The following is a 22,382-nucleotide window of genomic DNA, read 5'->3' as shown; positions in this document are numbered from 1 at the left end:
ATCTTTCTTATTTGTCTTTCAGCTCTCACGATGACTTCTTTTCCATGAGTCAGCCAAAGGAGAATACAAGAGCTGAACAGCAGGAGCCTACAGTAGAATGCCCACTTTGTTTCCACCATTTTACCTCAAAGGAGATAGAAGCGCATGCATCAGAGTGCCAGGGTCCACCCCCATCCCCACCCCCACAGTCATATTCACCAAAGCAGAGGGAAGAGCCTGGACCGAGCGGCAGAAGGTGAATGTTCCATTGCTGTTTGGGGTTGTGTAATGAAACATTGTTGAAAGCTGGAATTATCAGGATTCGTAAATATTTTATCGAGCTTTATTGAAGCCAGATAGTTATGTTAAATCGAGTCTTTATAGTGACTTTTTCAAATATTTCTTTCTTGACAACGACTTTTACGTCTATTAAAGATAGACGCATTTAACGTCTAAGGACTTAAAGGTTAGATTGATGTTAAACGCGTTTAGTACAAAAACGGGACGCCCTTGAGCGGGACGCATTAAGTGAATTTTTGTATTTTTTTTCTGTTAAACCGTCTACTTTTTTGCGTCCCGTTTTTATACCAGAGTAAATAAATAAAAAGAGCAAAGACACTGAAAAGTCATAAACCAGTAAAAAGACAATTTAAAAAGGCCTGTGGCTGTACCAAAATGTTGTAATGAATAATTGTGAGTTAGTAATCCAGTTTAAGATTCCTCAATCTTAACTTTCCGTTCCTCTGTATGAGGAATTGTTATTTTCCTAGCATTTATTTTTACCCTTATGAACTACAATCGAATGATTTTGATACAGGTTCTTTAAATGTAATGGTTGGTGCGATTTCTAAAAAATTTTACCGTGCCATTGTTATTTTTTTTAAAGAAGATATATTTTCTAAATATTGTTAGTCTTAATTATGAAAGTGATACAGTAAACACCCGCATATAAGAACACATGATTTCGGAGGTCAGGCTGATCGGGTTCTTATTTAATGGGTGCTTAGTGCCAAATCAGCCTTAAAGTGTTCTTAGCAATACTACCCAAAATGCCCCTAGATGTAAAAATAGCATAAATATTCTTTGATTTTAATGATCACAATCAATACTGTATCATTGAGCCTATAGATGAGATTACTGGCTGTCCTTCACTATAGGTAATGATGAATAAAATCACTTGTTTTTTATGTAATTATGACACCTTTTCCATTTTATAAGAACATGCTGAATTTTTCAGGCTGATCTTGTTCTTATAAAAATGGGGCTTTATTGGCCAAATTTCAGCCTGGTGTTCTTAATCCATTTGTTCTTATATGCGGGTGTTTACTTTACTTAATTTGGGCCACACCTCAGGAAACAGTTGAATACCAACCTAGGCTGATTGAGTGTTGTGAGACATGCGGTAGTTAGGGCAACATTCTTCGCTTTCCGAGCCAGTCCTGGAAGTATCATGAGCCTCTTTTGTTGGTTGGCATTTCACTTTTGTCTCTGGGCCGGATCGTTTCAGGGCTCAAAATAACGGCCGGTCAACGGACGATATCTGATCAAGATGACAATTTGATCGGACAAAGTTTCGGTTTGCCGACCGGTCATTTTGACCAGTCACATATACATGGCTTTTAAAATGATAACTGATGACTAGAAAAATAAATTACAGTTTTGATACCAATTAACTTAAATTTTAACGACTTTTTGATTGACTTGTCACTATCACAAAGGCATTAAGATGCGATCTATTCAAGAAATTGCAGCCAAAACAGTGAAGAAACAGCGGGTCTTTTTATGCCACGCAAACAAAGTCGATCTTCTAAAAAGAAGAAACGAGTGGTAGTTAAAAATTGTTATTTTTAATATTTTGACCTGTCAGAAACGACACGTGACCAAGCTAAAACCTGTTTGACCAGTCAACATGATCTGCATTAACAGCAACTGTCCGAAAATTATTTTGAGCCCGGTTCAAAGCATGATTAAGCTAACCCAGGATTAGCGTGAATTGTTATTTCATTTTTTTAACTTTTCAGTGAGGTTTTCTGTTTATATTTTCTGCCCTTTAGTTTTGACGTCGTCTAATCTCAAAACTCCACAAAATATAACCAACAAAAACAGTTTTATACAAAAGAAATTGAACCCTTGATAAACTTGAAAACGGCTTGAAAACACCCCGGCCCTGAACGCCTAATCTTTGTGCTTGTTAGGGTAAAATTGTCCCAGTTTGTAGATCCATGTGATGTGGTCGATTGGAATTTTTCGGGTCGAATTTCAGACTTCGAAGGAAGTATCGAGTGTGCGAATTGGAAAGTAAGTTTACTAGTAAGTTTACTTACATGCATGCTACCAGAACAACATATATACCTGATTGAAGAAACGTTGGCCCATGAAAAGTATAAACCATAAACGATGCGACCCAAATGTTTACTGGGAAATCAGAAAAAGTAATCGTCCTCGGTGACAGAATGAACATAATAATAAGACAGGTTGTGTAAATCATGCTCATAAAGCTCTCAAAGAAAGAAAATATCTTGATTATAATAAATGGAATATTCCTAAGCTTACCAATGCTGTCTACTCAGAATCTCATTCGGTCTTATCGTTCATGCTTTATACATTTCATAGGGTCAACGTTTTTTCAAATCGGTATAATCGTGAAAAGGTGGCTTTGCTCTTTGTTACTGGAAAAAAGTGACCTTTTGATTTGACTACGAAAAAGAGCTCGAGTACGAGTACGACTTTGGAATTTCGAGACAATTTTATCCCCCGAACTATAACTCTTTCCTGTTGCTAAATAAACGTTAGGGATAAGATTGGTGTGATAAGTGATTATATGAGGCCCGCAAATTTGGTTTGAAAACTCGCACTCGTTGTCCAATCTAAAGGTCGCTAATGTAAGATGGTAAGTCCAGTAACTGCTAGGCCTATACTGTACATAATGTTGCGGTCATATTGCTGGGGAGTGCAAACTTGGCACGAAACACACCGCTATTACCGTGACGAGAGAATACTTCTTCGCGCTTCTGTGCGCACTGCAGTGGTATATTCCTCTAATTTGATAAGTAAACTATTTGCAGGTATTTTAAGTTAATAATTTAATTTAAAAAATAATAAAAATTGTTATGTTAAGAGAAAATATATTTTTTCCCTCAAACAATGTATTATGCGCCACGTTTGCACTCTCGGCAATTTGACACAAAAAAACTTTAAAAGATCTATTCTGAACTTAGGCTGCTCCTGTTTTGCAGTGTTCCTGCTCCGGGTACAGAATCAACAGTTTACCGAACTTTAACTGGCGAGAGAGGAGAATTAAAAAACTTGAAAGTTGTCCTTCAGAGGTCGCCAATCGCAAAACAGAAGCTCCTCCGGAAAGCAACCGAAGAGACGAATTCCGCCAAGCGAAACCTTGATTTCGAAAAGAATTCCAGACCTTCTGGAAGCCTTGATCAATATCGTAGTTCTAGAAGGTTCGATCAAGGTGCGAGAAAACCCAGCAGGAACACCAGAGCAGCCCTAAGAACAGAATCAGAGAGCGAAGAGAGTGGATACGAGAAGGCGAAAGAAGAAAGCAGTTCAGAAGTGTACAGCTGGATTGACAAGTCCAGGTCTTAATTTTATTTGCTTAGTAAATGTACTTTTTTATCTTACAAGGTGTTAAAATCTGCCAAAAAAAATTTTTCAATTCATTGGTCAATGCTGGTCACGTGGCATCACGTGCTTTCCACAATTTCTGTCGTGCCATTGGGCGATACCAGTCACGTGGTACATCTAGACAGACATCATCACGTGCTGATTTCCAGGATGACACGTGCGTCGCATTAGCTGTTCACGTGCGTGAAACCAATGAAAATCACCGTAACATGTGACTGTCCAATCAGTGAACGCTTGTCTCGCGTGCTAGTCCTTTGCAACAACTTTTTTGATGAAATTCGTGAATGCAGCAAAGAATTTTTGGAGGATTTTAACATCAAATTATCATTACTGGAGGAGTGTTCTGGAGTTTTCTCGGTTGTTTTATGCCCCCCTACCATTTTGCGTTTATCACAAGGAAGCGTACGCTAAAAATCTCGTTTTCTATCAGCGATTGTCAACTTGGCTACACCTTGTTGACTATTAGTCTAGAAAACCTGACTTAACTTGTTTTTAGAACACCCTCCAGTAGAAAGTTATTACTAAGTTAAATAAATTAATATAGTTTATGCTATTTAGAGATGATTGCAGTTCTTTTTAAAGGAATGCTCCTTTTACTGTGTTGGAAGATTTATATACATTTCGAATTGTGAAAATTGATATAAAATTTACTGAATTATTAAAATGAAGTTTATAAAACGTGTAACGTCCGAGTCTGTTAGCGGAAGCAACACTCCAGACAGATACTCTGATAAAAGCTTTTTAAATTAAAATCCCTCTATACGCACCGCTATCTTGAATATCGTAGCAAGCGGAAACTTGAGAAAAAACCACACCTGTCCTCGTACCCCCGTTCAGTGGGTAGTTTTGCAGGTGATTTTCCAGGGAAATCAGTTTTTAGTAATATAGTTGGTAGCGTAACTTGTCGCGATTTCAACTGATGGAAGCTGCCGCAGCTACAAGAATCCATGAGACAGGAGCTATTGGGTGGTACTCATTTAAAGGAGTTCATTCCATAAATGGAGCCTTTTTTTCTTCGTGCCAACGAAAAGGTTATACAAAGATTTGTTACTCGACAAAATTTCAGCTTCCAAAGAGTATTCAAACCCTATGAAATCCTTGTCTGAAGTAGTCCAAAAAATGAGAACCGGCCACCGCCATCTTGGAGTAACTTAGCAGCCTTGCAATGTATGAATGACGTCAAAGAGGTCAACTTTTACTATCTCTTGGAGCTCAGTTTGTGCCAAATGATGCTGCACAAACAGGCATTTCGAAAACAAGCCAATAAAAAATAAACAAGGATTGTGTAGTGGTTAATCATTGTTTATACTTCCTGCCAAATTTGAGGTTGAGCTCTTTGACGTCACACATTCATCGCCTGGCTGCTAAGTTACTCCAAGATGGCGGCGGCCGGTTCTAGATTTTCAGTGGTGTCAGATTATCGAACTCGCACCAGTTCCCTGCGCAACCTTGGAATGGCCAATAAAGGTTTGAATACTCTTTGGAAACTGAAATTTTAATGACTAACATATCTTGGACCTACCTTTTCGTTGGCGTGAAGGAAAAAAAGTGTCATTTTGGAATAAACCTCTCCTTTAACGTTTGTATTTGTGACACTGGCTTTCATCACGTGCAGTGGTTTTGTGCAGAGTTTTGTTTGTAGTGAACTGAAGCAGGGGTTGATTTTGTCTTTTGTGTCATTCAGCCCCGAAAAGAAGAAGCCAAAATGGACATACGGATCTTCTGTGGGAGGTAGGTAAAGTCTGTATACGAGCCTAGTGGCCCATCGGGCCGGAGGTTATCCCAGTCTCAGTAAAGAAGCGACTAGGAGTATTCCTACTCCTCCTTGGATGGGATGCTAGTCCATCGCAGGGTTACCCCCAGCAGTAAATTCGCCGGTACCCATTTATACACCTGGGTAGAGAGAGGCACAGTGAGAGTTAAGTGTCTTGCACAAGAACACAACGCAGTGCCCCGGCCAGGTCTGGAACCCGGACCGCGAGATGGACTAGCATCTCACTAGCATCCTAATACTGCAATTCACTCTATTCCACGGAAACCGGTATTATTGCGGTTTTCAGTGAAATGCGAACTCTGAAATTCAATCCTCAACCAACGTTTTACTCTTTTGCTGCCGTCAATCATCTTAGCAGACCTCTCGGGAAACAGACGTTCACTTCAACTGGGTCAAAAGGTCACGTCTCTCGATTGTAATTGGTAGATTTCGATCCATTTTGTTTGTTTCTGTTTTTCATGGTTCGTTAGCTGTCGCCATAATTATGATTGACGGCAGCGAAAAACGCAATCGTTAGTTGGATTTTGAATTTCAGAGTTTGCATTTTACTGAAAACTGCAATAACCCCAGCGGTATAGGACATCCGTTAGAGCAACCTCTTCTCAGTCGCCTAATCGCTAAAATCGCATAGAACCATTAGTATAACCTACATAACAAGCTACATGCTTGCTATCCTCAGGGGTGACTTTTGTCATTTAACGAACTTGCTTCGCAGTTTTAGGAAACGCTCCAAAACTTGGTGGTGATTACATTCCCCTGAATATGACCGAGGAGAGTGAAGATGACAACACTTCAAGGAAAGTTTCCAAAGAAAAGGAGCGTAAAAAGACATCATCTAGGACAGAGGAAGTGGAATCCGATAGTGAAACATCTGATGACGGCCTCATGGTACAGTACGGTGCAAAGCGCGTCTCTGCGCGAAAGAAAGAGCCCAAACAAGTGCAATCAGAAGATACTGATGAGAACGAAATTGCGCTAGCGCTGCTTGGAAATCGTAGCAAGAAACGGCCGCTGTCGGTATCAAAAGGGTCAAAAGCTAAGAAGTCCCGGCGCCCGCGGGATTCCGACAGCGAAGACAGCGACGAGTTGAATATAGTGTGCGAACTTTGTAACAAGAAGATTCCGAAAGAGTTGTACCAGCAACATGTCGATGAAGAACTGGAGGAGAGGAAAAGGGCCACAAAAGCTCCACGGAGAGTTGAAGGTATACCGCGTTTTGGTTTATTTTGTATAGTTTGATGTTATGCGCCCGGGGAGGGGGGTCTCAAAAAAGTTTTATACGAGGAGACGCCGTACTTAGATGCAATCCCTTATCCTTTTATATACCATTTTGACAGAAAAGGCATCCCTTTCGTATTGCTTTTATTGAAAAAAAGTTCCTCTTATACATTTACCTACATGAAATGGCATAGACTCAAAACAGAAAGTTTTCTTGTCATTTTCATGCAGTTCTTAATAAATGAAAGTGATATAGCCATAAGTTGCGTCTGATCGAAATATTTCAATCAAAGGCCCTTTGAAATACTAAAAAAATCTCGATGATTTGGTAAGTGCAGAATGCAATATGGAACAATTGAAAGTATGTTGTTTTATATATGTTCGTGTTTATTTGCTTTATTTTACTTGCGGAAAAACTGTTCACAGGCTACTTGTATTCTTTCCCAGGTGTTCCTTACGCTAATCTTTGCAAACGTAACACGACACTTTTGTTCGTTTGTAACAAAATACTTTTGTCTTCCTTGAAAATGCGATAACATGAAACTTTTGTTTTTTGTTTGTTTTACGGCGGCATCGATGACATTTGTTTAATTTAATTAAGTTACGGTTTAGACTGCACGAAAGACGATTCTCAAAAACTAAAGAAACAAATCTAATCAAAAAACATATTTTTCGACAGGTTTTTTAAAACGCAGTACAGCTAGGATATTTGTTTCCTGGTTATCAGGTGTTCACGCCGAAAATCCCGGTGCAAGTTTTTGCATACCTAATTACGAAAGCGCCGTGAAAGTCTCAAAATCTAATTTAATTAATTTGCGGTTTTTACTTGGCGCCAAGAAGTCTGCAGGAAGCCTACCGCAAACACGCAATACAAGCGATGTTCATGATAGTTCCAGAAAACAACGTAGACTAATCTGCGCATGCGTTTGGTGTAAATTACGTTGAGTAGTACCACAAGGAGAGCAAAGGGTTTTCTGAAACAAATATATACGTTTGAGATCTTCATATGAAAGTAACGTAGATGTGCTCCAGGTTTTACCTAGGGGTACGGTCAGGTGCTCCCCACCCCCACCCCCTCCACAAGGAATAATTAATTAAGTGATATTAATTAATTAATTGGTGATTAAAAGTTTACACCATAGTGCTTTAGCGCCTGAGGGGTTTAGCAAACGACAACCCACCAAACCATCACAATAGTGCATTCTGCACTAATGACAGACTTCCCTTCCCTTTCATAGACCTAAACTTGTGAAATGCCTCCCCTTTTATATTCCTGAAGCATGAAAAAGGTACCCCTTTCGGGCGGAGCCTTCCCGTATAGGCCATTATAATGAGTACCCTCTCTTCCGGGGGGTGAATGTAAACGCGGTTAATAGTTTTTTGTTCGAGAATCAATTTCCGTATTGCCTCTGTTCTTTGGGTTTAGCCCAAGGCCAAAGCATACGGGGCTCCCACTTTCTTCACTGTTTCGCTCAATCATACCACCTCGGCCTTCCGTGGTCCAAATGTGTGAGACTAAATTGGGCTATAAGCAGCGGAGAAACCCTCTTCCCCAACCCTGCTAATCTCACACCGCTTCCGAGACTCTAACGTGGTTTTTAACGCCCTTTGTTAGTAAATTGAAATTAAAAAATTAAAAACCATCATACATAAAGTAATAAATTTTTGTCTCGCCGATAAAGCAACGCAGTAAATCAGCCTCAAGTTTCATCTAGTTTTTGGCTACCTATGGAGCGTTCTGACGAAAATGTTTTAGTCAAACAAAGCTGCGGCTTTACTTGCTTGTTCTTCGTTTATATTTCCTCCGTCATTTACGTCACACCAGTTCCCAGCCTAACCCGTCCCCCTGCAACCTCCATATCATTTCTCCCCAGTCTTTCATCACCTTTGAGAACGAATAAGAAGGGACTGGGAACGAGTCTGCCAGAGTTGGATACTGCTAGCCCAGTGCCTTGCCAAATATAGCACACGTGGTATCCGTATCTTGGACGCCCCTTTTAGTTGTACCTGAATGGTTTCCTTTGATGTTTTTAATTTTCCAGTAGTTACAGTGAAAGACAAGAAACAAGGGAGCAGCAAGTCTGAGCAAAGAAGGTAATTTCCATTTTTGGATCAAATTATTGCTTTATCGTGTTTAAAGATGATTTCCAGTCCGTACTGCGCATACTCAGGGTTTGTTTTCATTTTTGTTTTGAATTCGTTGAAACGTTACACTTCGGTGATAGCGTACATGAAGTTTTTTAGTTCGCCATTACGGATCGTTTCGTTCAAGAATTCACGATGAGCTAAAACGTCCGTTTGAAATACCGTCGAGCTTCTTTTACTCGTTATTATTGTTTTGCAAGGATATCTCGCGTTAATAATGAAGAAAAAGGTAAGTTTTGTCCCGGAATTTTTATTTTTGCTAGTAAACATTCTTCTGTTTGTGAGACTCTTAAACATTGCAGGCGGAAATTGCGCAGTACGAACTGGAAATCATCTTTAAACACGAAGGTGAACTGATCGCTGAATATCTTTTCGCTAGAAATCGTCTGCGATCACGTGACAATCAGGGTGTCACATACACATAACACAAAACACAATACCATAAAAACCACACCCCACCACACAATTAGAGTTCATTATTTACGGACAATGGCGTACAACAAACTCAAGACCACTTATGGTGCATTTCCACTGACGCGTATTTTTTTACGTGCGTGAAAAAATTTAGAGACAATGTATGAACGACTTGCGTACACGATTATTCAAGTCGTTCATACATTGTCTTTAATTTTTTCACGCACGTAAAAAATTACGCGTCAGTGGAAATCCACCTTCAGTTCGTTTTGACTGAGCCGTTGCATCGAACGCGGGAAGTCATGGGATCAAATCCCAGCCCGACCACTAACCAGGGTGTTAATATAACTGGAGGAAACATGTAAGCTGTGCAGCGTCCTTGTCTCGTACTTCCTTTTATATCACAATTACTGTTACAGATCCCATAACGCTGCTCGAAAAGAGTTGGGGACGTTAGTCCCAATTGTTAGTGGCTTGACATGAACCTGTGTTGTTCAATCACTGTGTTGGTGTGCCTCATACAGGTGTGGGGGAGGGGGGGGGGGGTCCGCTTTCAAAATGACAGGTTACATAAAGTGTGTGTGTTATTGTGGTCTAGCATTTCAAAAACTAACTATCGTCTGTTCCAGTTCTAAGGTTGGGATAAGCCATAAGACTCCTTGCCGTCGTTTACCTGGATTCGCTAACGGTAGCAATGAAACGACTTAGGAGTACTGGGATGCTAGTCCATCGCAGGGTTCCTCCCCCCCCTCCCCCTCCAGGACTTTATCACCTTCCCCAGCATCCATTTCTAGGTAGAGAGAGGCACAATGGGAGTAAAGGGTCTTGCGCAAGTAAAGCACAACACAATGACCAACCGGGACTCAGTTAGGGACAAACCATTATTTTTTTATGAAGAATATTGAAAAAAAAAAAATTGTTTGCAGGGCCTAAAAAGACAAAATAAATTGTTTGCAAGCACGATATGTATAACACAAATAGTTTTAGTTTGGAATAAAAATGTTTGCAGAGGAGCATAAACTACAAACAAACGTTCTCAGAGGGAAATTTTTCATACCCCCTTTCCAAGAAAATAATGGCCTGCCCTTAGGGACGGTTCATTTTTTATGAGATAGGGGGAGCTGGTGGGATTTGAGGGGGGCCATCCGAAAAAATTTGGCTTTAAAGGGGGGCCCAGCCAAAAAAATATGGTCTGTAAGGGGGGGTCACTAAATATAATTGTACTTTTAAGTGTTGTAAAGAGGCTTCTTTAAGAGTAAAAAAAAATCTTGCCAGAATGCTCAAAATAACATTCCTGAGGTTCTCAAAATTCAATTTTTCCCGGGGGAGCATGCCCCCGAACCCCCCTACTTTGTTATGTACCAAATGCCATTAACTCAACCAAACAGCTTATTGGTTAAAAGTCTTTTTTGTACACTGATAAATTCTTTATTCACAAGGCTCGATATATTTTAATTTCACTTGATTATTGTTCTTTTTTTTTTTTTTTGGGGGGGGTGGGGGGTCATCGAAAAAAATTTTGATTTCGAGGGGGGGGCCAGGCCAAAATTTTCGATGAAGAAGGGGGGGCCATTATATATAACAGTGACTATCTATCAAATCCCACCAGCCCCCCCCCCCCTACCCCATAAAAAATGAACGGTCCCTTAACAGAATTAATTCATGTTTTCATCTCCCGTCTTTCTCTGTTCTCTGATTAAAGGTTAAGCACGAGAGAAAAACCACAAAGATACTTTCCTTCCCAAAGTGACATCGCAGAGGACACTGGAACTGACGAACAAGATCACGGTATAGACTGGGACAGAGTCAGTGATTCGCCAATCAAATGTTTTCAATTCACGGAAAACGCCGACAGTGTTGTGGACTTCAAAAATCAGTTTGAACACCTCAAGCAAGCCAAAAGTGGCAGAAGACGATCAAATTACCAACAAAATGACTCTGCAAGGGAGTACCGAGGGGGGTATAGCGGGTCCGGTGCCCGTGGGGGCTACCGAGGGTCCGGTAACAGGGGAAATTACAAGGGATCGTATAACAAGGTTTACGGGCGCGGGAAGAAGTATGGGAAACGTCGGGGATCACGTGGGAAGAAGTGATATGTGCGTAAATGAGTGGATTTAAAAGTACTAGGGTTCTTACTAGAATGGCGGGACACCTCGTGACATTTAAATGTACAATGTAATATCTCGCCGGCAAAGGTAGAGAAGAACTCTCCGATGAGGAATAGTAAAGCAAAGAATTACGTTTTAGGGTTATTTACGTTATCGTTATGGCTAGGCACTGATTTCAGTCCAGAATCGGCTAGTTGTCAGAGACTGTTTTGAAAATTCCTAAAATGAGCCCTGAGCTTATATTTGCCCAACTTCCTTTCAGGTGCCTTATTTTCAGCGAGGGGTGGGCTTGTGGCCTAAATTTCAGAAGAATGTTTGTGTTTTCAAAAAATCTTTGGGTCTTAAGTTCAACAGAATAGTACTGTGACTGAATTATTTGTGCATACAAGAATACAACAAAAAAACTCTAAACATAACGATATAAATCCCAAAACAAGTCTTACAGTTGCTCTGAGCGATCGCTAACAAAGTAGGATAAAAAATAAGATCTACAATAGGGGCTTATAATCGGATACGATACAGTTAACCCTCCTTTATGTTAGAATTATGAACCTTACCGCTCTTTATCGCGGTAGAAAGGAACTAAAAAACCTGCAGTGATAATCACGGTGTAACTGCGGTTGAAATAAATGTTAGTTGTGTGGTTACGTAATTTTAACGCTGTAGTTTGATTACAAAGTTAGCCCTGAAAGTTGACTTTTTTCGTTTGTTTTGCACTGCTCTATAGAATTAAATCGGACGGGGTATATCGTCTGTTATTATTCAACACATATGCGCGCTGCCCATATATGGTCACAATGTTAACGGTATCTGTCACAATTTGTTGAATAATAAAACAATTATCCTGCTCAATCTTGCGGAATATCGTCTGATTTTAGCCAACTCGGCCTACGGCCTCGTCGGCTTAGTATCAGGCGATATTCCGCGCGATTTCGCAGGATAATTAGCCTTATTATTCAACACATGCGCGCGCTGCCCATATATGGTCAAAATGCTAACGATATCTGTCATCCGTACATAACAGATATCCTGCGGTATACGTAGGTTGCGAAGATTCGTCCAAAATCTTGTAAAGCGCTGCATAATTACCGTTTTTCTTTCTGCAAAATGTGTTTCGTTGACAATTTGTCGAATAATAAAACAATTATCCTGCTCAATCTTGCGGAATATCGTCTGATTTTAGCCAACTCGGCCTACGGCCTCGTCGGCTAAGTATCAGGCGATATTCCGCGCGATTTCGCAGGATAATTGTTAAATATCGATGTCCCCTGTGACCTTAAAGGTCGGCACACACTAGGCGACAAGTCGCTGCAACATGTTGCCTCGTGTAAATTCAAACCACTTTGAATCCGTGCGACTAATTAATCGCAGCGATAAAAGTCTCTGCGACAAAATTAACCAATTCCGCAATATTAATATTCTAACTTGGCTCCGAGGCTTGGGGGAATAAAACAAAAGAAATGATTTATTTATTCCTGAACCTCGACGTGATATCTTGTGTTTTATTCCCCCAAGCCTCGGAGCCAAGTAAGAATTTTAATATATCGAAAATGGCCTATTAGTTACATTGACTTCATGGTTTGTTTCTTATTTTGTAAGAATTGCTTTTGTTTGTTTATTTCGTTATTTGTTTGTTTTTTTTCCTTCTTGGCCCCCAAAAAATTGGGCACTAGTGCCACATTTTTTTTGGGACCGGTACGTTTACACGTCGATAATTGCGAGTGCCGTGCCCAAAATTATCGGCACGGTGCCAAAAATTTGCCGTGTCGTGCCGCTTTTTTTGCGCGTGTAATTGGGGTTTGGGTAACGTATCGTGATGACCTAAGAAGGTGTGTTGCGTTCAGTTGTTGTTCTATGATTGGAGGATAAAAACTGAAACTTGTTCGGGTCCATAGACGAAACTGTAGTTCTTTCCTTCTTTGTGTCAGGAAAACAAAGCCTCGAAGAAGCATTTTTTCGAACTCGTATCGGTAAACCGAAATTTACAAAAATATTTTGCCGGGCTTTGCCCTTCCGTGTGAATCCTAATAAATGTCATTTCCTCGATAAATCTCACATTTCCTCAAAATGGGAAGTTTGAAACGCATTGTTTCCGCCGAAACGTTTACAAACAGGATAATATCCGTTTTAAATCAATTTTACAACGCGGGGAAGCTTTCAAGAACAACTTTATCATTTTAGCTAGCACGCAAGAATTTTATTGTGCAGTTGAGGGGACTGTATTGTAAAATTAAAACAACTTTTTCAAAATAAGGATTCACAGGATTCCTGCTTGAAAATTTTAATCAACGAACGAAAATATCAGTGTTATCCTCTAGTGTACTATTAATTTGTGATTCGTAGTTATTTTTTATAAGAAACAAGAAAATGATTCCTTCTCCTCGATATAAAATGACTGGGGAAAAGTAATGTTGCCATGGAAACGAATAAAAAAGAGCCCTATTTCTTTCATATTATAAAGATGTTGATATTGTTTTTCGAAAAACAAATACTCATAAAAACAATTTACTCCCACACAAAAAAACTGGAGGCGAGTGCATTTACTAACAGTTTGCCATGCCTCAAGTTTCTGGTCTAACGGAAAACAAGTTTGCAATGCATTCAGTTTCAGTTTTTATATGTGAGAAGTTCATTTCTTCAAAAACAGGGAGTGAATTGTACATAAACAACTTATCTTTTTTGGCTATGCGATTAAATTTTTGCCTTTTTCACGAAAACAACTTTTTAAGTAGATTCTATTTTTCCGTGTCGCAGCGGCTACCAGGGAATTAGAAACAGAAATATGTTTACTAGTATGACGCAAAAACTCATTTTGCTAACTTCATTTGCGTGACTTTAGCAAATCTATCACTGAATTTAATTGGCACGCCGTCCAGAAAATAATAAAACAACTCGTCAAGTTTTTAGCACGCACTGATAAAAATCCTCATTCTGCAACTTTTCATTTCAATGGTTTTCGTCAGCGGTGCCAGAGAAACTGTTGCAAGTTTTGTTTTTAAATTTTGGTACAAAGAGTGCACATATTGAAAAGCGTACGTGTTTGAAGTGAAAACTCTGCCATTGCCCGAAGCTTAGCAGACAAAAGCAATTAGCTTTGGCAAAACTGAAACAATATTAAAGTCTGTGTAATTGTTTGTCTGCATACGAAAATGGTTGCCTTTCACGCAGTGAAAATGCTAAAAATGCTTGGGTTTCATTTTCTTCCAGTTTGAGACGTATGAACTGTTCAAACGGAAGTGATTTCTGAGCAAAAAAACACGCAACGAAAAAACGAGAAATTGCATCCATATTAAAGAGAGATTTACCTATTCAAACAACTTTAAAAGATGCGCATTAAAATTACGCATATTACGAAAAATAAGCGCGATATATAACGGCGAAGATACGATCAATATTCTCGATAGATAACCAAATGAGAATAAAGTTATTTTCTGATATGACATCAACGCTTTTTCTGGAAGATCAACTTTACATCTTTCATTATTTAAACAGCACGAAAACACCCGAAATGCTGAATCATTCTGTACATTAAAACGAAACACACAAAACAACATTTTTCATTAAAACGTGCTCACTGCAGATCAGTCTATTATCGAAATGAATATAAAAGAAGGATCAAGATATAATTATATTTGTTGTTTTTAACAGACTTATTGTCGTTGCATATAATATATGAGATAATTTTCGATATTTCCGCATGCAGGAGTTGTATATTAAAATAAAGCCAATAAATTATACGTGCTTGATTGCTGATTGGCTTAGCGGTTGGACAGCGCACATATAGATGTCAGACATTAATCAAAATTTAATTCGGCACGTTGCATCTGCATGAAGTTTTACTAGGGACGAAGAGAGCGTCAATTGATTTAGACAGCTCATTTCCACCGCACTTTTTAACTGCGAGGATGCATATAAAGAATTTTTCAAGCGATTACGAAAATGACTTCTGCGATCGCTTCAAAGGCTATCGTTACATGGCGACAATTGGAAACAGTCCCTTTAAAACAGCTTTCATTGTAAACGCCGTTTTAAACGTCCCTTCCTCCATCATAGCGACACTGGCCAATATTCTTGTCATCATATCGATATGGCGATGTTACTCGCTTCGTACCCCAGCAAATATGTTGCTTATTGGTTTAGCATTGTCGGACCTGGGCGTTGGGGTTATTGTTCAACCGTTCTTCATTGCCTATTTGATCTCGTTCGCTAAGCAAGGGACAGCTAATTTTACTTGCATATCCACGGCCGCCTTAACAATAACAGCGACATTTTTGTCCTGTGTTTCTTTTGGCACGGTGACTGCAATCAGCTTGGAACGCTATTTATCGCTTCGCCTCCATTTGCGGTACGAGGATCTTATTACGATGAAGCGCGTCCGAAGATTTCTTGCTATTTTGTGGCTTCTTGGCGGAATTTCCCCTGTCGTCTGGGTTTTGTTTGCCCCTTCATATAAGTCATACTTTCTTGTCACTGGCATCGTACTTTGCTTGGTTATTTCCACCGTGGCTTACGTGAAAATCTATCGCATCGCTCGTTCGCATCTTAAGCAAATCGAAAGCCACAAGGCTGCAAAGGCTACAGACAAGCTACGCAACCGTAAAAAATCAGCTTTTAACATGTTTCTGGTTTATTGTGTGCTTTTATGCTGTTATCTGCCTTACTCGATCTGCTTGGCCGTGGGAAATATTACAGGCTATACAAAATGGAACTGGATTGCAATTAACTCTGCACTGACAATTGTAAATATTAATTCTTCCATCAACCCTGTCATTTACTGCTACCGAATGAGAGAGATTCGCAGGGCAATCTTACACACTTTGTATACTATGACTTTGTGGAGGACAAATGCGACATAGATCCACTATATATACATGGAACCAAGAAAGTAATTAAAAAGTGTTTACCCAAAATCTAAATATTAGTACAAGATTGAAAAGATCTTCATCAGAGGTTTTGGAAGCCGTTTAATAAACTCATATTGTGCTTTATCAAGTCTAATAAAACACTCGGCTGCATCACAGCACGAAAACATAACTTTACCGTGGTGTAAAGCTCAACTAAAGCTGGCGTAAATTTGGAATTTAATCAGCTTTACGCTAACTGTACATTTTTTAAAGCTGACCTTTATGCCAGGTTTACACTCAAGTGTAAAGGCAAATAAAGAGGTTCCTTTAAACCAACTTTAAATCACATTTACACACGGTAGCGTAAAGGTCGGTTTAACCACCTTTAACAACATTTAATTGATGGTGTAAAGTTGGGTAACCAACTTTACACCAGATTTAAGGGCCTTTAATTTCACGTGAATCCCAATTTTCATGCTGTGTTGCGCCTCGTGTTTTAAACTTGATAAAGCACTCCTGCTCGTAAATTAAACATTACATAAAAACATTAAGTATTATCTCAACTGAGTTGAAAATAAGAATATTTTTGTGTGTATAAACTTTGAAAAGCTCGATAGAAAATACGAAAAAGCAGAATTTTTGAGATGAAGATTTTGTTGCGTCAAATCTCTAATCAATTTCTCGAAATTTCATAGCGCGGAGATTTACAAAAATAGAAAACCATGTTTATTAATTGAAAATAATATAATGTATAAACAAAGTTTTGAATATTCGAAACTTAAAATAATTATCCTCAAAGCAAGCTACTCGAGCACTAGAGCAGATATAAATAGCAACCCGATATTGATCTACCTGTTAAAAAGTTGATAATGTGTTTGTCAAATAAGTCATATATACTTCCTATCAACCGTGGATTAGCATATTGCATTGGATACATTGTAACAAATTTCAGGGAAAAGCATAAATACGAAATAGAATCTGCTGTGATTATAGAGAACTTTGAAAGAGCTTTGCGTGCAGATTTAAATGAACTTTTCGCCAACAAAACGTATAGGCGACGATACACCAGCCAATTTTAAGGAACTGTGTCACGGATTTGAGCTAAATTTAGGCATGGGAAATGACCATCAAATTCGGTGAGATGAGAATAACCTCTTTAAACAGCGAAGTAACATTTCAATAACACGGCAAATACAAAAGAAGGTAAGGATGGCCAAAACCGACGAAGATTAAAACGGATTGCGATATGGGTTTTTAATTATTGTTGGGCTGAACAGTTTTCAAAGTTCATCTCGTTTGCTTGTAACTTTAAATTATTGCGCCCGGGAGGCACTTGGTTGCAATGAAGCTGTGGTTTTGTCATTTAAATCCATAGAAGTAATTTCTTCAGCTCCAAACATTAAGTTTAATAGCGGGTGTTTGGCAAACTTAATAAAAAAAAATTATAATCAGCCGTGACACATTCCCTGGCCAAAGCCACCAGAATGAAATTGCAAGTTAATCAGCACAATATCCGTTAGTTCCTTATTTTCATTATTGCTCACACTTGTCTGCTTACTAGTAATAAACCACCTGCAGGAAATAGAATTTTAAAAATTTAACACAGTTATGAACAAAGAAGAAAAAATCGTTGTACGTGCTGACATAAATATAAACAGGATGTATCAAAGTTAGAAAAAAGCCGGAAGACATTTGTGTTACATTGCTACTTATGTTAATCCAGCCTGATGGAAAATCGCGTGTCATCGCGAGCGCGGCTAGTTTTCTTGAAGGTCCAAATTCACCCTAGATGCATTGCGCGCCAAGGAACAATTTTCATATATGAAAATCGAATTAAAACTGTACCCCGCCAATTTATGTGAGAGCGACGGCCGAGTTGCTTCAATCTTCTGCCATCCTTGTCTTTTTAAACTAAGCATTTAACGCGCTTTTCGGTTCAAGTAACTTGACTGTTTTATCATCCATTTTTACTGATAGTTCTCCAGTTTGGAGTGTTTTGGGACACGAGCTAGCATAAACTAACGGTACACCCACCCCTCACAAATGCTAAGTTATTAAGTGCCGATAAAGTTAATAAAACTTGTGAAAAGCAAAAACTGTCTTTAACGATAAAATGGCGAGAGCTTTTATCGCTTGTTTATGGTATGCTAAGAGTTGTAGAATAACAATAAAACCACAAGTGAATTATTCTTTTCCATAAAGCACTTACTGCAGTGGTCGAGCATAAATTCATTTTTATTTTTCAAAATTTTTTTTATAGGTTGCAAACAAATAAAATTTAGCTGATACCCGAGTATTACATCATTTTTTTTTCAAAATGATTTTTAGGTTGCAAACAAATAAAATTCAGCTGATACCCGAGTATTACATGCCGAAAGATTATTCTAGAACATAGGTAAAGTAAACGGTAAAGTCTGTGTCCGAGCCAAGTGTCCCATACAGCCGGAGCTTATCCCGGTTTCCGTAGCATTAAGCGACTGAGTATTGCTACTCGCCCCTGGATGGGATGCCAGTCCATCGCAGGGTTACCCCCCAGCAGTAAATTCGCCGGTACCCATTTATACACCTGGGTGGAGAGAGGCACTGTTAGAGTAAAGTGTCTTGCCCAAGAACACAACGCAGCGCCCCGGCCAGGCCTCGAACCCGGGCCGTTCGACTCGGAGTCGAGCGCGCTAACCATTAGGCCACACGCGCCTCCCTAAAACATATGTTCGTCTTATTTATGAAACAGTTTACGTGGTTTAAATGATGAAATGTTGCGAAAGAAAGCCCATAAAACTTATTCAGAATTGCAAATGGAGAAGATTACAAATAAAAATTAGAATCCACAATAATTCTGCAGTACAATCAGTTTTATAACTATGCTTTATTTAGCGACCTATTAATAAATAACATAAATACAGCTTGGTTTGCGGCATTTGTTCTACAGCTTCTCGGTGCATAAGTAGACCTAGTCCAGTCCCTGAACTCCCTCTTCTGCGCGATTTTTTTAGGGGCGAGGAGCCTGGGTTCACCCCTATCAAGGGCGCGCGGAAGAGAGAGTTCGGGGACTGAACTAGAGTAGACCTCCCTTTCTTATTTGAACATTTTACTAGGTTTCATATCCAGCATAACAAGTGTTATCTTTATCAGCCCAAAGACAAGCATATCGATCATTCTTACAAGTCTACAAATACTTCTAACCGTTTCAAGAACATCGAACAAACAAACTCCGTCTCCATATGGCCGCGGTTTTCTTTGAGAGCTGATATCAGGAAAAAAAACATGACATGTCGTCATAGAGACGATTGGTACGCTCGAGGGTTTGATTGGCTGATTGCAATCGGAAACGCTCGGTGTATATTAACGAGAATCTATTAAAGGTAAAATTTTAAAATGATCTAGTGCTTCTTGAAAATGCAATGAAGGTGTTGGTATTAATTGGAAATCCACAAAGAGAGCGGTTTTCACTTGAGTGTCGAAAGTAAATTGCGTTTGCTTTGGTTTTGCATTACTACGCTTAGTGATTGGCTTAAAAATACCGCGCCACTTTCTCAGCCAATCAGGAGTAAAACCAAAACCAATCGTGACTCGCTCGCGCAAGTTTTCCCGCGCTTCGTGCCAGCTACATGTATTTGCTTCGAGTTTTGATTGGTTCACTGGATTGTCTGTGGCCTTTATGATTGGCCAGAGTAATTACTTTGGTTTTGGTTTTACGACACTCAATTGAAAACTGCTCTAGTGCCTGGCCTTGCTTTAACGTACTGTACTAGTTATGTTAAAAAGTGGTTTAGCTACGTCCGGATAGGACAGTAGTGGCCTAAAACTTTAAAACGTCGCGCCTATGTGTTCAAGTTTGAGTGTTACTTGGACGAAAATCACTTAAAAACCATCGATTGTGCATACCTTGGAGAATGAAATTATGCCCTACTGTTGTTGTTCAAATGTTATGTTTTTAAATACAAAGTGCACCCTCATAATTCTATTACAATTTACATGAAAACTTAGATGATTTCTGGTGTTACTGCCCCTTCAAATACAACAGTTGCCTCTCTGCATACCTAGACGTAGTTTGAATATCTGATATCAACGACTCGCCCTGTCTTCCTGTCAAGCTGCGTTTCCGACTAAACTGACGCTTTGGAATTTTTGCTCTCGCAAAGAGAAAAAAATGGAATCGTAGGCCACCTAAGTTCGTCTTGACGAAACACGCGCCTATGCTTTGAATGTTAGACATAGACCAGGCCGAAGACAAGATAGACATAATTTATTTATACACGAAGAGCTTAGGAGCCGTAGCTCGTTAAAACGCTCTCGTGAAATGAAAAAAGGTTTAAAAATTACAAATAAAAGACGATTAAAAAGGTAAAAAGAGCATATATGTATTGTTGTTTTACATGCATTGAAGGTTTTTTACATGTTTTACATGTAGTTTACAATGACTAGTACAAATTTGCAAGGAACATTCTTAATTAAATAAAGTTGAATCCCAATAACTCGAGCCCTCATTAACGAACCTCCTGCAAACTCAAATCTTTTCCGACTCCCCTTCAGGTCGCTTTCTTACTTATTTAACCCTCGATAACTCGAACTCCCTTGAAGGTTTCAGTTATCGAGATTCAACTGTAGTTGAAACTGGGTGTTACCAACTGAAAACTCGGGAATCCTTTTCGCTACCTACTTACGCAAAAATACCTTAAACGAGAGGATCTGGGACCTGCGTAGCTATTCTATTCAGAACCTCGTTCCCAGGCGAACCTGGAAACGAGGTTGTCTTTCTCAGATTCTTTCTCTATACTTGCACGGGTTCCCTGTGTCGCTTGTACCAATGGGGCTGAAAAAGATAAAACCTGTCCTGTGACACGTTTACATCACAGTTCATCTCTATGATGACGCCGGCCATGTCGTCCTCGCCTGCGGCCATGATACTCGTGCCCGCCCGAAAATATCGCCGACAATGCATCAAGATCGTCGATGCGTTTCTTCAGCTCTGAAGGATCGCGAATTTCCTCTGCTTCCATCATGTAACGATGACGTAATTCACGGAAAGCGACGGAATGTTCTCCTATAAAATCACCGTCGTCATCTAGATCCATTATACGCATGCGCAACTCTCGCTTCAGGTCCTCGGGCTCCTCCATTCGCTCGTGCCGATGACGTCGCATATCTCGTCGGACTTCTTCGGGAATGCTCGAGTCCATGTGCCGTTCCCAAGGCTCTCTCGGAGTGTAATCGTCTTCGGTCATTTCTCGCTGGCGAATCTTCCGAAGTTCCCGTCGGAGTCGGTCGACATCGTGGATTTCTCGGAGCCTCATCTGGAGCTCTTGTCGCTTCCTGTCATCCATTTTTCCACCGACAAATTCCTTTTTTCTGTTCCTTCGGTTCTCTTGTTGTTCTTGGGACTGTTTCTTAATTAATCGCTGAATCTTTTCGGCATCGTCTTCTTCGCTCGGGGCAGACTTTCCCTTCTTTGACCCTTTCTTCTTGTCTTTTCCCTTGTCCTTCTTTTTAGCCTTTCCTTTTTTGCTGGTTTCTTTCTTTTCATATTCTTTATTCTTCTCGTCTTCCTCCTCTCCGTTTTGCGGGCTTTCTTTTGCTTCATCTTTCTTTTCCGGCTCAGTCTCGTTAAAACAATCTACAATAGAAAATTGAACTATGTCAGTGGAACATACGCATGGGAAATATTACAAGCCTCCCAGTTCCTTGCTAGCCAGACATCCTGAAAAATGTCGAATGTTGGTTTTGTCACAGGTGGTTGGAGTTTTGGTTTCGATGGTTTCTTCACCATACATATGAAAAACCTGGGGGGGGGGGGGGCTACTCAAAAGCGTTTTGTACGGGGAGTCTCCACCCCGAAGTCCAACCCCTTACCCTTTTATATGCCATTTTGACAGAAAAGGCACCCCTTTCATATACCGAAAAGACATGACAGATGTCTAAAACAGGAAGTCTTGATGCCATTTTTATAAAGCGTTTAATAAATGTAAATGATTCCTTCATAATGTGCGTCTGTTCGAAATATTGTAATTGAAGGTCTTTTTAAATACCTGAATGAGCGATATCCCTACCCTTTTATATACCTTAGCTTGTGAAATTCCTACCCTTTTATATACCTGAAGCATGAAAAAGGTACCCCATTTGGGCGGAACCTCCCCGTGTAGGCTAATATAGGGAGTGCCCCCCTCCCCCTATGAAAAAGGAGCAGTTGGAAGAAGAAAGAAATCGCTCCAAATCCGCTAAAAAACCACACAGCACACAACAAGACCATCAAAGGATCACCAC

At 39.7% G+C, this 22,382-nt stretch overlaps 3 protein-coding genes across 4 annotated transcripts in view; 2 read left to right on the top strand and 1 right to left on the bottom strand.

Annotated features, from left to right (window-relative positions):
- LOC144642868 (uncharacterized) overlaps positions 1–12,020 on the top strand; it is a 33,172-nt gene extending 21,152 nt beyond the window's left edge. Inside the window, exons 12-17 of one of the 2 annotated variants that reach the window (XM_078501960.1) lie at positions 23–235; positions 3,216–3,572; positions 5,303–5,349; positions 6,114–6,596; positions 8,653–8,704; positions 10,872–12,020. In XM_078501960.1, coding sequence (XP_078358086.1) covers positions 23–235; positions 3,216–3,572; positions 5,303–5,349; positions 6,114–6,596; positions 8,653–8,704; positions 10,872–11,262 — 1,543 coding nt within the window. In that variant the 3' untranslated portion in view covers positions 11,263–12,020. Of the gene's footprint in view, positions 1–22; positions 236–3,215; positions 3,573–5,302; positions 5,350–6,107; positions 6,597–8,652; positions 8,705–10,871 lie in introns of both variants that reach the window. The other variant, XM_078501959.1, reaches the window with a different exon arrangement.
- Positions 12,021–15,064: 3,044 nt separating this feature from the next.
- Positions 15,065–18,109, top strand: LOC144642866 (adenosine receptor A2b-like). The gene has a single exon (XM_078501958.1). It carries the CDS (start codon positions 15,183–15,185, stop codon positions 16,131–16,133), a length of 951 nt encoding a protein of 316 aa, XP_078358084.1. The 5' UTR covers positions 15,065–15,182; the 3' UTR covers positions 16,134–18,109.
- Positions 18,110–18,968: 859 nt separating this feature from the next.
- Positions 18,969–22,382, bottom strand: part of LOC144642929 (uncharacterized) — a 73,339-nt gene continuing 69,925 nt past the window's right edge. The window contains exon 6 of the mRNA XM_078502035.1: positions 18,969–21,735. Within this exon, the coding sequence (XP_078358161.1) occupies positions 20,972–21,735 (764 nt within the window). The 3' untranslated portion in view covers positions 18,969–20,971. The remainder of the gene's footprint in view (positions 21,736–22,382) is intronic.

The sequence above is a fragment of the Oculina patagonica genome, chromosome 2 (genome assembly GCF_052425735.1).
Source record: "Oculina patagonica isolate OP01 chromosome 2, crgOcupat, whole genome shotgun sequence".
In the NCBI taxonomy this organism is placed as follows: domain Eukaryota; kingdom Metazoa; phylum Cnidaria; class Anthozoa; order Scleractinia; family Oculinidae; genus Oculina; species Oculina patagonica.
This window is presented reverse-complemented; position numbering and strand designations above follow the sequence as displayed.

Coding starts and splice junctions, on each gene's coding strand:
- LOC144642866 (XM_078501958.1), top strand. CDS start 15,183: ATGCATATAAAGAATTTTTCAAGCGATTACGAAAATGACTTCTGCGAT.